The sequence below is a fragment of the Mastomys coucha genome, unplaced genomic scaffold (assembly GCF_008632895.1).
Source record: "Mastomys coucha isolate ucsf_1 unplaced genomic scaffold, UCSF_Mcou_1 pScaffold23, whole genome shotgun sequence".
NCBI lineage: Eukaryota > Metazoa > Chordata > Mammalia > Rodentia > Muridae > Mastomys > Mastomys coucha.
In genome coordinates, this window is record NW_022196906.1 from 46,141,911 (window position 1) to 46,155,970 (window position 14,060).

The 14,060-nt window shown below is 38.4% G+C and overlaps 1 protein-coding gene and 1 long non-coding RNA gene across 9 annotated transcripts in view; one reads left to right on the plus strand and one right to left on the minus strand.

The window, feature by feature from the left end:
• The window catches only part of Zc3h12c (zinc finger CCCH-type containing 12C), a 59,763-nt gene that overhangs the window by 11,430 nt on the left and 34,273 nt on the right, over positions 1-14,060 (minus strand). For all 8 annotated transcript variants that reach the window (XM_031344162.1, XM_031344161.1, XM_031344156.1 and 5 more), the window contains one exon: positions 5,761-5,900. In XM_031344162.1, the coding sequence (XP_031200022.1) occupies positions 5,761-5,900 (140 nt within the window). The remainder of the gene's footprint in view (positions 1-5,760; positions 5,901-14,060) is intronic.
• Positions 3,030-5,098, plus strand: LOC116072671. The gene is made up of 2 exons (XR_004111539.1): positions 3,030-3,123; positions 4,934-5,098. It is a non-coding gene; the product is annotated as an uncharacterized LOC116072671 (long non-coding RNA).

Below are 14,060 nucleotides of genomic sequence, written 5' to 3' on the forward strand. Positions count from 1 at the left end.
ATCCTCCCTCCCCCTGCTTCTTTGAGGGTGCTCCTCCACCCATCCACTCACTCCCACCTCACCGCCCTAGCCTTCCCCTACACTGGAGAACCCAGTGTTCACAGGACCAAGGGCCTGTCCTCCCACTGATGTCCAACAAGGCCATCCTCTGCTACATATGCCATTGTACTCTTTGGTTGGCGGTTTAGTCTCTGGAAGCTCTGGGGGATCTCGTTGGTTAATATTGTTGTTCTTCCTATTCTATTATTGCAATTAGGTAAAAGCTTTAGTGCTAAAGCCACAGCACTTGGGTGACAACAGAGCCAAAGGACATGCACACTAAGCTGTTATTTGGTGCAGTTTTGAGCAACAGGCATATTCCTCTCATCTGTGGGTTTGTTTTGTAGGTTTTTTTCCTAAATAGGAGCTGTGATAGTGAGAGAATTGGACATGTAGTAATGAAGGAAGCAAAAGAAACACTGCAAAGCACAGGTTCACAAGAAGGAAGGTGGCCGATGAGCAGTGCTGCTATAGTCATGGTCATCACACGTTCTGTATCCTGTCTTCTGAAATGTGGTAATCATTGCCAATTAATAATTTAATAAAACCCACCTCTTCAACAGACAGTTATTGCCTGTTACCTTGTGGTATTTGTGAGTGTTCAGTGGCTACTAAAGTTAAGAATGGATTAGTGGAAAAATGTGGATGTCAGAATAGAAAATTATGCATAAAACTCAAGTTCTGCTTCTGTCCACCTGGGGAATACAATCTCACTGAACCTGCTCCTTTGTTTCTGAAATGCAGTGGGCAGGCTGTGAGTAGTAACTGAGTTAACATATGCAGAGGTGGCAGGAAGCTCCACCCCCCCACCATGCCCATAGACTGTGTTCTTCAACCTAACTTGAATGTATTTCAATCATATGTTATTGTTGATCTCTTTAAAATTCACAGAAAGCCAGTGCAAGCCCTAAAGCCCAGATTCAATAATAGAACCCAATATGTTATAATTACTCTATGTGTTATCTTGAACAACATTTGGAGGGCAGCACAGTACCCTGTCCCATGGTCTTTCCATCAGCACCCAGTCCATGAAGCATATTAAAAAATCCTCAGTGAATGTCTATGGACTGGATGAATAAAGGAAACACTAAAGGATGCATACTCTGATTTTGTCCCCTGTATCATGGTCTTGAGTAGCCCATGGCCCTTTGTTACCTGAAAGATGTTCACTGATGGATGTGTGGTATGCCCTGAGCCTTGCTGAAGAAAGCTGCAGAGTAACTGCAAGTAACCCAACAGTCACCATCATTGCTTAATTTTCATTTATGAAACAGATTGTGAGGTTGAGGAAAACATTTATTAGGATGATTCATAGATAATTCCATCTTGAAAGAATTCAGGTTTAGTAGATAGCTAGTAAGTTAACATGGTTAGTGCATGTTAAGTATTTGTTAACTGAGTATTAGATTAGCAAAAGTGCTAGTCTGAATCCATGACTGAAAACTGTAATGTATGATTTACGCCTAGTGAAGGAGAACTGAACTATTCCACTCACCAGAGATTATGTGGCTGAGGGCTTTAGTCATGAAGAGTATGACTTTGGGAAGGAGGCCCTTACTATCATCCATCATTTCACAAGTAAGCTGTATCCTGACATCTTCCCCGGGGTCTGGCATGCTGGGACTTCTGCCCTGGGCTCAGCCATGCCCTACTGATTTGTTATTTCCTTTCTTGATCTCGGATGTGCACAAAGATCATTGTGCACACCTCAGCATCACTTCCCTTTCCTCTGTTTTCCAGACATGATCTTGCTGAGGACCAGGTAACATGACATGTTGTCTTGGCCTCCCAAAGTGTGGGACTGTAGATTTGTGTCCCCAGGCCCAGTTGTTGCCTTTCCATTTTAGTTTAATTTATCATACCCTACCTACTGTTTATCAGAGTATTTTAAGGTACTTATGAAAAAATTAGGAAGTAGAAGTATAAAGAAATAGGGAGAAATGAACATCCCATAAAAACATAAAAACATAACTTAGAGCGTATTTAACATTTTCCATATTTCTTTTAAGTCATTTTCTATGAATTTTTCTACTGTTGATACATGTATACACACAAACATTCCATATATTTATACATATACATACATAATAAAAGTCATGAGTTTTATATACTATATTCTCTAAAAAACATTATGCCTATGGGCTGGGGAGATGGCTAAGTGGGTAAAGTTCTTGGTGCATAAACATGAGGACCTGAGTTCAAATTGCCAGCAATTAGATCTTTGGAACCCAGATCCCAGTGTTGGGGAAACACAGACAGATAGAACGCAGTAGCTCATTGCCAGCCAATCTAGCCTCTAGACAATATATAAGGCAGAAAACAATAGAGGACACCCAGTGTTGACCTCTGGTCACCAGACATGCATGCAGGGGTGGGAACACACACACACACACACACACACACACACACACACAAACAGATACACGCAATTCTGCCTAACCACTGGATCATTGAAAAAAGGTTCTAATTTATTGAACTATTCTTCTAGTGAGCATATAATTGTTTTTTTTTCTTTTCTATTAAAAATAATTATACACTGAATTTTTGGTTCTAGATGTTTACCTACATCCCTGCTTATTTTCTTGGGATTCATTCCTTAAGGGGAATTTGAAAATTTAAAAGCATAGTAATTCCTCCTCCTTATTCATTGGGAAGGACTATAAGATAGCCCATTACAAGTGAGAACACAGGCAGTACAGAATATATATGTGAATATATATACATACATATACATATGTACACATATACATATATATATATCCATGATAAAACCCTATTTCTAAGTTAGACACAGCAAAATTAACTTATAATAAAAATTGTCTTAATTAGGTTTTCTACTGCTGATGAACACCATGAACAAAAGCAACCCGGGGAGAACGTGTTTATCTCATTTATAGTTTATAGTCTATCTTCCAGGGAAGTCATGAAGGAATGTGCTTACCAGTTTGTTCCTTGTTCCCCATAGCTTGCTCAGCATTCTTGCTTATAGCACCCTGACCATCAGCCCAGGGGTGGTTTTGCAGTGAACTAGGCCCTTCCACATCTACCATCAATCAAGAAAGTGCTTTACAGGCTTGCCAACAGGTCAGTCTAGTTAGGTATTTTCTTAATTGAGATTCCCTCTTCCCAAATGATGCTAGCTGGTGTCAAGTTGGCATAAAATGAGCCAGCATAAAAGTGGAACAATTATAACAATATACTGTCAAAAATGATGTTGAGCCTGACCTTTTTCAGAATATCTTACTGTATGACATGGCCTAGCAACCTTAGTATATACTTTTTCCTTCTTTATAAACTTGAGAACTTTTACCTTTCACTTAATGGTGCACTTTACAGCTGTTTATTTGACTATAACCAGAATGCTAGTATAAAGCTTCGGCTGGAGGCAGGGAATAGCACCTGCAGGCTGGAGCTACTGGGCAGAGGGAAGATCCCTTTCCCTGCTGGACCAGAGAAGGATGACATAGTATGTCATCTCTTGACTCAAAATGCTGCAATTTTAAATTTATGATGTTTATTTCCAAAAGCTTCCATTTACTAATTTTGGATCACAGTAGATTTTGGCTGACTCAATTTTGAAAACTTTTAATGGAGCAAGAACTACTCTATTAACAGTCTGAGAAAAAATGCATGTGAGGGTGGCTGTAGTGACTTACGCCTCCTTAGTGTAAGGGAGCTTACTCAGAGGACTGAATACGATTCGCGTTTAGTGTTACTCTGATGGATAAAAAATAGTGGTTATTTACATTTGTATGCTTTTAACTACTAATGGAGCTGGACTCTTTTTCCCTTATTTGGACCCTTTGAGTTGTTTACTTCAACCACTATGTGTTAGAAATAGCTTTGTGTTTGTCAATTTGTATAAAGGTTTTATGTTATGGGTATGAATTCTTAGTATACTTTAAAAATGTGATCAATAGGTACTTAGTTTTAAGAAAGTCTATCAAAAGGTTGAAACTGAAATTTTGCTTTAATTAATTTAACCAATTTCCTTCATATCACTTCTAAAATTTCTAAATTTAGAAAGACTGTTCCCTCACTCTAACTCAAAGACTATAATCTTCAATGCTTTAATTCTGACAATTAAGTCTTCAAGTATGTAAAAATTATTGTGATAGGGCATAAGATAAGAATCTAAGCAAGTTTTTTTTTAGAGTTATTTCAACACTTTGGTTCTCTGTGCTGGATCACACAGGTATTCTACTCTGTAGTTTACCTAGCTACTGGAGCTTGTATAAAGTGAGGACACGACTGCTCGAACATATAGTTGACGGGAAAGTTTATTTGTAGATATGAGGGACAGTACAGCAAGAGGCATCTGGAAAAGTCCAGAGCAGGAAGAGAAAGGAGTAGGCTGAATAGGGCCATGTTGGGGGATGAGAGGGTAAGAGAGTAAGAGCAAGAGAGAACACAAAACAGAGAAAGCAAAGAGAGGTGACCAAGAGAGCTCATGGTGGAAATTGTATGGTTCTGTAGGAATGAGAAACTGGGGGAAGGAAAGCCTATGAGTTGGAGAAATTTAGAGTAGGGGTGAGGTGAGAACTGAGAGGAGTGGCAGGAACTCTGTGTGTGTGTGTGTGTGTGTGTGTGTGTGTGTGTGTGTGTATGGGGTGTGTGTGTACACCACATGTGCTTTTGGTATGCTAATAAACACCACAGATAGCCACTGTCCCAGTTCCCTTTGGACCTGACAGCTCCCATGGCTTTAGCCTCCAGCAATACTTGCCTACTCACTGTATCCTATTTTAACAATGCCTTAGTGGTATTAGATTAAAAAAAACTTAAAATAATCTTTCTTTCTGGAAGCATGAAGTCTATATGTCTGTCTCAGTCTCCTTCATTCCCTCCGTCCCTCCTTCCCTCTCTAAAAAGTTCTGTTGTTCTATTTACATAGATCCTTCTTACTTCTGTTCATACTGGAGGGATGCTGGATGCTGCCTGTGAGTCTCTAAAACTGAACCAAATGTTCAATAACAACAAACAGTTAAGAAGGCATGTTCGTTCCAAACTCATTCATTTAAAAGTGACAAAATAATGCAAAATAAATAAATGAATATATTACTGGGATCTGGTAATTTCTTCCTTTTTGGCTATATCACATATCTCGGGGTCTTAACAGGCCTTTTATGTCCTGTGGCCATTAGAACTTGATAACTGCATGGGCTGATTTCATGGAGATAGGTTTCTAAAGACCTTCAGTGCATTTTCCTAAATACTATAGAGCAAATGTCAAAGCTAGAATAAATCTACTAAGTATGCCTTAGAAAGTAAGAATTTTATAAAATTTGATGTTAAAGTTTCCACATAAATGAAAAATATCCAGCATATAGCTGTGTGGTTTAAATGAGAATGGTCCCTATAAGCTCATATGTTTTAATTGCTATCCTCAGTTGGTGGAATTGTGTGGGAGGTGTGGCTTTGCTGAAGGAAGTGTCACTGGAAAAGAGCTTTGAGGTTTCAAAGCCTCATGCCATCATGCCTACTGAGCCTCAGCTGTTCCTGCTGCTATCTTCTTTCTATCCTTATGTCTTATCACAACAACAGAAAAGTATCTAATACATATAGTATTTACTTAATACAATCACATTATTTTCAAACTGGCAAAGAACATTGCAACCAAGACAATGGCAGTCACACAGACTGGGTAACCAGGAACAGATCAAGCATCCCTACAGTGGCAAGCACCTGCATGGCACCAGCAGCTGTGTGGGAGGAGCTCACCTGTGATAAGGGCGTCAGGCCTGGACTGCTCTTTTCTCCAAGCAGGAACAAAGACTGTAATATCTTTGTGGCCTCTTTCCAAAAACCAATCCACCGCCAATTTTATTCCTCGGCACGAGAATACTTCTTTGTTTCCATGGCTGAAAAATTTGTAGTTTAGAATACTTAAAGAACAACGAAACCTAAATTCAAGTTTATAAACAGAAATAGTCACATATTTATAATAGTAAGAAATTTGAAATTTAATGTAAAGTTACGCAACTGAGAAAAATTAAAGCAGCTGACTTCAATTAACTTAATTAAAAATCAGAATCTGTATGGAAAAAAGAAATTGGAAATACTGTGGACAATAAAGAAAGGTGAGTTTTAAATGTTAACTACAAAGGTTAACTAATCAAAAAGACGCAACTTCTTTTTGTTGGTGATAGGGTAAATAGAAAGTGTTCAACAGGAAAATTTTCACTAAAAACAGAGAAGCATCACACACAGACACATACATACATACACAGATACAAACACACACTCACACACTCATACACTCACACACTCAAGCACTACATGCCCTACCCTGGGTTCTGCTCCACATCACTGTGTTGGACAAGATGAATGATGATTACAGGGCATTCAGAACTGGACCAGTGGTGTCAGCTCACCCACTGTCAGCATTTACCTGGTGCCAGCTTGGCTTATACCCTTTGTCCTAGCAGTTAAGTAAGACACAATCTAATATTTTTAAAGGAAAAGCTTCCTGCTTTGAATACACTCTGTTTGTTGCCTTTTACAATATGAACACTGAAGGCTTCATTTCTTATATATTTTTTCTTCCTGGAACAAAGGAAGGCATAGTAAAATAAGGAAATGCTTCGCTAATGTTTAGCATGTATCAGCTATTAGGCATGTTAATATACGGTCCTAGCTGGAAGCACTAGAACCTTCTAATGTATGGAAATCAACTTAGAATAAATTAGAAATAAAATCTACTTGCTCTGAAGATGTTGAAGTCCAACTGTAGCCTGTGTTAGTGGCCCGGGACAAGGCTAGAGGTGAGACAGACTGAAATGTCCAGAGGGTGAAGGAAGGCAGGGTCTGAGGCCACATTTCCTAGGTAAGATGGGCTGCCTGACAGCTGACTGATACAACAGCAAAGTGTACAATGTGATGTTAGGTTTCATGGGAAATAATGACTGAAATTTCATCATTCTTCTAAAAAAAAAAAAAAATCAAGAAAAATCCCGTTATCTCTGGAGAGAATATATACAGCAAGTATTGCTAAATACATCCTACTTGCTAAACCTTAACTACATTGTTACTTTGATTTAATGTTTGGGATCTATTGTATTATGTTTTGCTAGTAATCTATATTATCTGGCAATCTAAGAATCAACAATGTAATTTGACTGGCCTGCCTAAGCTTTTTCTTTCTGGTGCTTCATTTGGCAAGAACTGTCATACTCACTAAAGAAAGTAAGATTATCCATAAAGAACTTAATAAAATGTGTATAGATGGTAGATTACCTACAGTCACAGGACACAAATTCTAGAGGTGCCAGAAGAGGAAAGTAGTCCACAAACACAGCTAGGCTAATAAAGCTGGACTATCTGTCTCATTAACCTCTGCCCCCATCTATAGGCTTCTTAGGGAGAAAACAGACAAGAGGATGAAGGTTAACCATAGGAAGGCTGGGCAGTTATGGAGTCTGCATTTCTGAGCAGTGAACCCACATCTATGCTTAATCTTCTCTGGGAAAAAAAATAATTCTCCACTTGCTTATGTAACTACACGAAGTTTTCTGTTACTTGCACTTGAACATATCCTTAACTTCTCTAGGCATACTATAAACCAAAGAAAACTGGCATTGCTCTACTACTTCTAGGAGAAAATGTAACTTGTAGGCAAAACATTATTAGGGATTTAAAAACTATTACAAAGAAGAACATACATAGGGAATTTCAGTAATTATGGATTCTGTCTCTATATTAGTAAAACAAAAACACAGGATTACTAGAATTAGCAAATCTGCATTCATACTAATTGACACTTAAGAGACACAGAAAAAATGAACAATCATTTGAATCCTGCTAATGGAGACATATGATCCTGTGATATTAAAGGAGAACATTTTTTCAAGAGCACATGGGAGCTAGATGAACAGTCACTTTACACAAGAGGCAACCCAAATGACCACTACACATGAAATGCTCAATAGTAAAAATGTAAATTAAAGCCAAAATAAGACACTACTTCACACCCATAAGATGGGTAAAAATAAAATCTGCAAACACCAGATGTTGCCAAGAATGTGTGAAAATAGAACTCATGCATTACAGGTGGGAGTGTAAATTGATGTAACTATTTGGGAGAACAATTCAGCAATATTATAAAGTTGAAATCGTACTTTCTTTAAGACATAGTAATTCTACATCCAGGTACACTAAAACCCTACAGTAACCTAAAGCTGAATATAATGCAGTTAGCCATTGGCTTCTCTCCTCTGACCAGTCTTATATTTCAAGTAGATATTAGCTAATGTCCCTACCTTTGCAAGGGGTGCAAAAAATAAAAGGCAAATGTGATTGTGCAGGTTAAGTCCCTGAATGTCCAAGATTTTCTGATCCAACCTCCATCTGATCAGGTCAAAAATGAATGTCGTCAGTGGAGTGTTGAGATGCAAACAGGACACCTATACCCTCCTCCATCCTAAGAATTAAGGACCACTGTAGGATATGGGGAGAAAAGATCAAAATAGTTAGAGGGCTAGGGAGGACCAAACAAAATGCTGTCTCCTGAATATGACAGGATTCATGGACTTGTAGCAGCAGTGCAGCATTTGTCTGCACAGGAGCAAGCCAGTCATTCTATTGAAGAGGAGTAAAGGGCTCCTGAGTTCCCACCCTGAGCAGTTCCTGTGGGGAGGAAGAGTCAGTTTTCTTTAAGTGTGGCTCGAGTAGGTCAGTCAACTGTGCTCCAGTTCCACACTCCTCAGTATATGAGAAGCACAAACTGGACTCACTGGGTTATCAGAAACAAAAAAGAACAAGAAACTAGAAAGGGGAAGATGGGCCTGGACCTCAGAGGAGGAAGCAGAGGAATCCCTGAGTGAAGGAATATATGCTGCTGACACAGGTACAGATGTCAAGGACCCCGTAGCTCAGACCCATAGGAAATAGAAAAGCCTTGCTTGGTGGTGGTGGTATATCTGAGTGCTGATACCAACAGTGTGTGCAGAAAATGTCTACAATAGCTCCCTTGCCCCATATTTATAGCCTGAAGACTGACCCCTACAGAGACTGCTCCTACTGAGGTAAGCTAAACCTGTCTCCTTGATCCAGTTGTATACCATAAATTCTACCTCCTTGTTTATCTATATATAATAACCTCACCTCCTTACTCAACTGTATGCAATAGCCCTGCCTTATTGTTCAACTCTAGAACAAATATTCTGTGCTCTGGGGTAATATACTTTTTCTATCAGAGAGCTCAGGCCACCCAAATCTAGCTTTTTTGTGTCTGTCTTTCCTTCAGTCTCTTGTGGTCACTGGTCAAGTCCATTCCAGGAGCAGCGCTTGATATGGCAAAAATATATTGTATGAAACTATCAAAGAGTTAAGGAAAATGCAATATTAAAGATGAATGGTCACCAAACAGTCCATAATGCCTTTACATAGAAGCCCCCATTAGTATCCAAGTCTCTGAATCAGCTAGTAACAGATGGCCACCAGGTAGTTCCAAATTGTGAAGGAACTCAGATCGTAAGGAGAGTGTTCGGAGATGAACTAAAAGTTTCTTTACTGAGACAATGTAGCAAGATATGACAACTCACATGTAACAGAAAGATCAGCTGAGGGGTTGCTGATAGAGAATGAAATAGAGTAATTCTGACAAAACATTACAAAAAGAGGGATCTAAAGTGTACTGTAGTCACAGATACAAATAAACTGCTTGCTGATTACTAAAAAAGCACTACATCTCTAATTCTACATGCAAAGAACAGAAAATTTACTATAGCTTTGTAAGCATTAATGAACTCTATATGTGCATTAAGAGTATCTTCCCACTCAATTAAAAAAAAAGCTGCCACTATATTTATAATTTAAATTTTCTTTATGTATCAATTTCTTTTTATTTTAATACCTCAGTAATAAGTATAGTTGATATTTCTTATGATGCAAGCCTTATATTAGGTGAATATTTTGGAAGATTTGTAGTCATCTTGGATTAAGTAGGACCATGAATAGTTACTAAGATCACCTCTCCCCCAACTATTTTGGTTTAGTGGGATTGGATTTCCAGGGAAAATTCCAACCCCCCACTGCAAATACTGAGTTTCTATGGAGCAAAACAGGTAAGAGCTTAAGGTCCCATTGGACTCACCACTTGATAGTTGTTATGAAAAGCCCAGAAGTCATTCTTATAAACAGAAAGCTCATTTTATTGTTGTGTTTGGAGCTGTATACTTAAAGAAAATTCTACTTTGCAGTAGCCAGAGTTCATTTGAAGTAAACAAAGTAATGTATTTTCAGAGATTCTTAGATAAATTCCATCCAAAACAAAAACAACTGTTTATATCTCTGGAAATCATTGTATTTCTCAATAGAAAGGATGATCCGAGTGAAGCAAACAGGAGGGCATTCAGGTTCCTGACCTGCTTGGCTGTTGGTTCTCTTGATTCTACCCCTTATTCTCTCTGTTTGCCTCCTTATAAGCCCTAAAAAAGTGGGGTAGACAGACATTTGCATTGGCCTTAGCCCTTCAAAAGGAACATTATCAGCAGCATTATCAGATTATTCATATGTGAATTCACTTTCTCAAACTGCCTTAAGTGAACATTCAGAACACAGCTAGAAAAGAAGACATGAGGAGGAAGGAATGTGGAGTTTGACACTGTAAATCAGAGACTGTTCAAGAGATGAAGATGCTGGTTGGCATGTGGTTTCCCTGGTAACCTGAACAAAAGGCAGAAGGAGTCAAAACACCAAACAAGCCTACTACCCTGGAGTTCCAGTGACTCAAATGTCTTTTTTCTTTTTGAGACAGAGCCTCTCTATTATGTAGCTCTGGCCATACTAGAACTCACTATGTAGACCAGGATGGCCTGGAACTCACAGAGATCAAGTTGTCTTTGCCTCTTGAGTACTGGGATTAAAGCCATGTCATCATATCAGGCTCTCAAATGTCTTCATGATGATCCAGGACTATCAGAAACATCAGGTACATTAAGAGTTTACATGCTGGGGCTGAAGAGATAGCTCAGTGGTTAAGAGCACTGACTGCTCTTCCAGAGGTACTGAGTTCAAATCCCAGCAGCCACATGGTGGCTTACAACCATCTATAATGGGATCTGATGCCCTCTTCTGGTTGTCTGAAGATAACTATAGTGTACTTATATACATAAAATAAATAAATAAATCTTTTTTTTTTTTTTTAAAGAGTTCACATTTCTTATTTCCCAGGTGACATTACTCACCTTAAAAGTTAAGTTTCCAGTATTCTGGAAAAACTTTACCAAAGTACTTTGTGGCATATTTTAAGCTAATAGCCCTATGCATGAAGATGCTGCATGCAGTAAGTTTGCCTGACCAGTGGAACAGGAAAGGCAGAGGTGAAGAATAACCCTCTTCATGAGGCTGTGTCATGGTTCCAGGAAGCTCTTGCCCCAACAGCTCTCTGTCTGCCCTCGTGCTGACAGCAGCCCTGGAAACTCTTCTGTAGGAGGTGACCTGGGAGACATTGCAGTGCTGCTCTATCCCTCCTGGAGCTTTACCAGTGACCACTGGGAGCTGCTTCAAATGAATGAGGATGGACTTAGGGGCAGATTGAAACAGCCTTTTCCTTTTTTCTACTTTGGGGTAACCACTGGACTTTCTGGACACTTACTGGAAATTCAAACATAAGAGGAGAGGGAAAACGTGGAGCAAGATAAAGAAGGTAAAGGAACCTAAGTTGTAACCTTGACTGGTTGGTTAAAAGTCTGCATGGGGGATGTTGGGGAAATGGATGTAGCTCAGTTGGTAGAACACTTGCTTAGTATATATGAAGCCCTGGTTTGATAATCAGTACCCCCGAAAGAACACCCTAAAAGAAACACACATCTATTTACACATACAACCAGGGAACAAACCTTTTTCTAGGGCCACTATCAAGAAGAGACTTTTAACAAAAATAGGCCAAGATGGCATGAAGCCAGGGCAGTGATAAAAGGAATGCCAGGAGGACACAGGGTGCAGCTCAGCCCTAAAACCCGGCTGACTTCAGATGACTCACCCTTCAGGAAAGAGGCAGAGAGCAACTGGCAAATGAGCAAAGCAGCAAAATAGGTAGAATGGCGGCCCCTCAGAGTTGGAAAGGAAACCACCTCATGCCTGTTATGCTTTTTGCCTTCATCTGTCTCTGTCTTTCTCATGAATACTGAAAGCAAAAGCTCTGCAATAAGAGACATAACTAGTCACCTTCTCTTGATAGCCTTCTGTCCATTCTTTCTTCTGAGGTCCCTAACTACCTAAATCTTGTGGAGAACTACTTATGTTCCTCTCTTGCCTCTCAAGGCCACTACCCTGTGGGAAACAGACCTGCTGTGTCAAGCAAGAGCATCCACATTCTGAGGAAAAAAGTCAACTGAGCTGCTGAATACGTGTTCATTTCACTCATAGTGAATACTGACAAGTTTTCCATGCCACGGGACCAACTGAGACCAACATGGGACCACTGCTTTCTTACACTAATGGGAACAACACTATCACATGGGAAGAAACCACTCATTTATTAGAATCAATTAGACTTCATAAATAAATACACTGGACTATATTACAGACCTTGTGCAGGAAAGAAAGGTGAGATGAATCTGCAGATGAAGTTGTAACTGGACCTCCGACTGTTGGGTTGGCTAATCTGAGTCTTATTACTCTTACAAGGGCCATCAAATTGGTTCAGATATGCATACACAACTCTCTATGCCTAGTAAACTGAAGAGCAGCAGGAGATATGATGGATACACATTATCTTGACTAATAAACGATTCATCATAAGACTTTCACTAGTTTACTCTACAAGATCACTTTTTTATAAATGCAAAAGTGATTATCTATAATTGGTTCATATTTACCACTGTAGCATATGTGAAAAGCATATATATTTTATTTTTCTGTCTTTAACATAGATGTAATTTCATGAGAAGTCAAAATTTGTTATTTATAATATTTTATATCATAGTTACCATTGGAGATTTAAAATCTACTTGCTTATTAATGCCATTAAACTACTTATGAGAATTAACAGATTATTAAGGTACATTTTTAAAAATATATAGAGGAATATTCAGGGAAGCACTTATTTAATTATAATCTATGTAATTCAAAAAAAGGAGATGACAGGTCAACCACTATCTATCTGCCTTATCCAGTGAATGCAAGTCCCTATATTATATCATCATAACATTAAGTAGGCTAGTCCAAGGGAAAGAAAGCTTATTTTAGAACCACAGTTCTCATCTTCCAATGGAAGACACAAGCAGTAATGAAAAAGAACCTAGAATAGGATAAAGTCATCGACTAAGGAGACTACTGCTTTTTAATGATTTATATGGTAGTCACAGACAAGAAAGAACCAAATGTCACTTCCCAATTATAGGTGACACTATTACATAAAATTATATAAATATATTTATTGAATAAATATACTAACTACATGATCAAAGAAAAGCTATTCTTAAACATCCTTTGCATAACATATACAACCTAATTATAAAAATTATACCCAGAATGGCATGTTTTAAAATTTAAAATAGAAATGGATTTTCAAGAGTAATATAGTAAAAGTAACAGTAGTCTCTGGAATGAAACATGTCTGTCTTTAAGCCACTTTTCTGAAAGATCTTGGGCAAATTGTTATCTTGAACTTCCATTTCCCATGTTTCAAACCTTATGTGACTGAGAATCAAAAGGAGATCATCTCCATGCGGAGCCTGCCTGAGGGCCAGCAAACAGTAGTTCTCTCAGTTTCTCATGGCTCTGAGCCCTCAGGTTTAGAAAAGGCACTTAGTTTAGAATGGAAAAACAAAACTTTAATAGCTTCAAATTCACCATGCAGTATAAAAATTCTTAGATATGATGGTCTGAGAACATCACTAAGCAGTTTTAATTTTCAAAAGAAACAAAAAAGATCAAGGTATCAAAGGACTCAAGAAGAAAACAACTGCTTTTCTATAATCCTCTATTTCTTTTATTTAATTAAAAAAACTTGTCCTATATAATTATTATAGTCTAAAATGTTCCTTTATATGAAGTCTCCCTGGGATGATTAATTA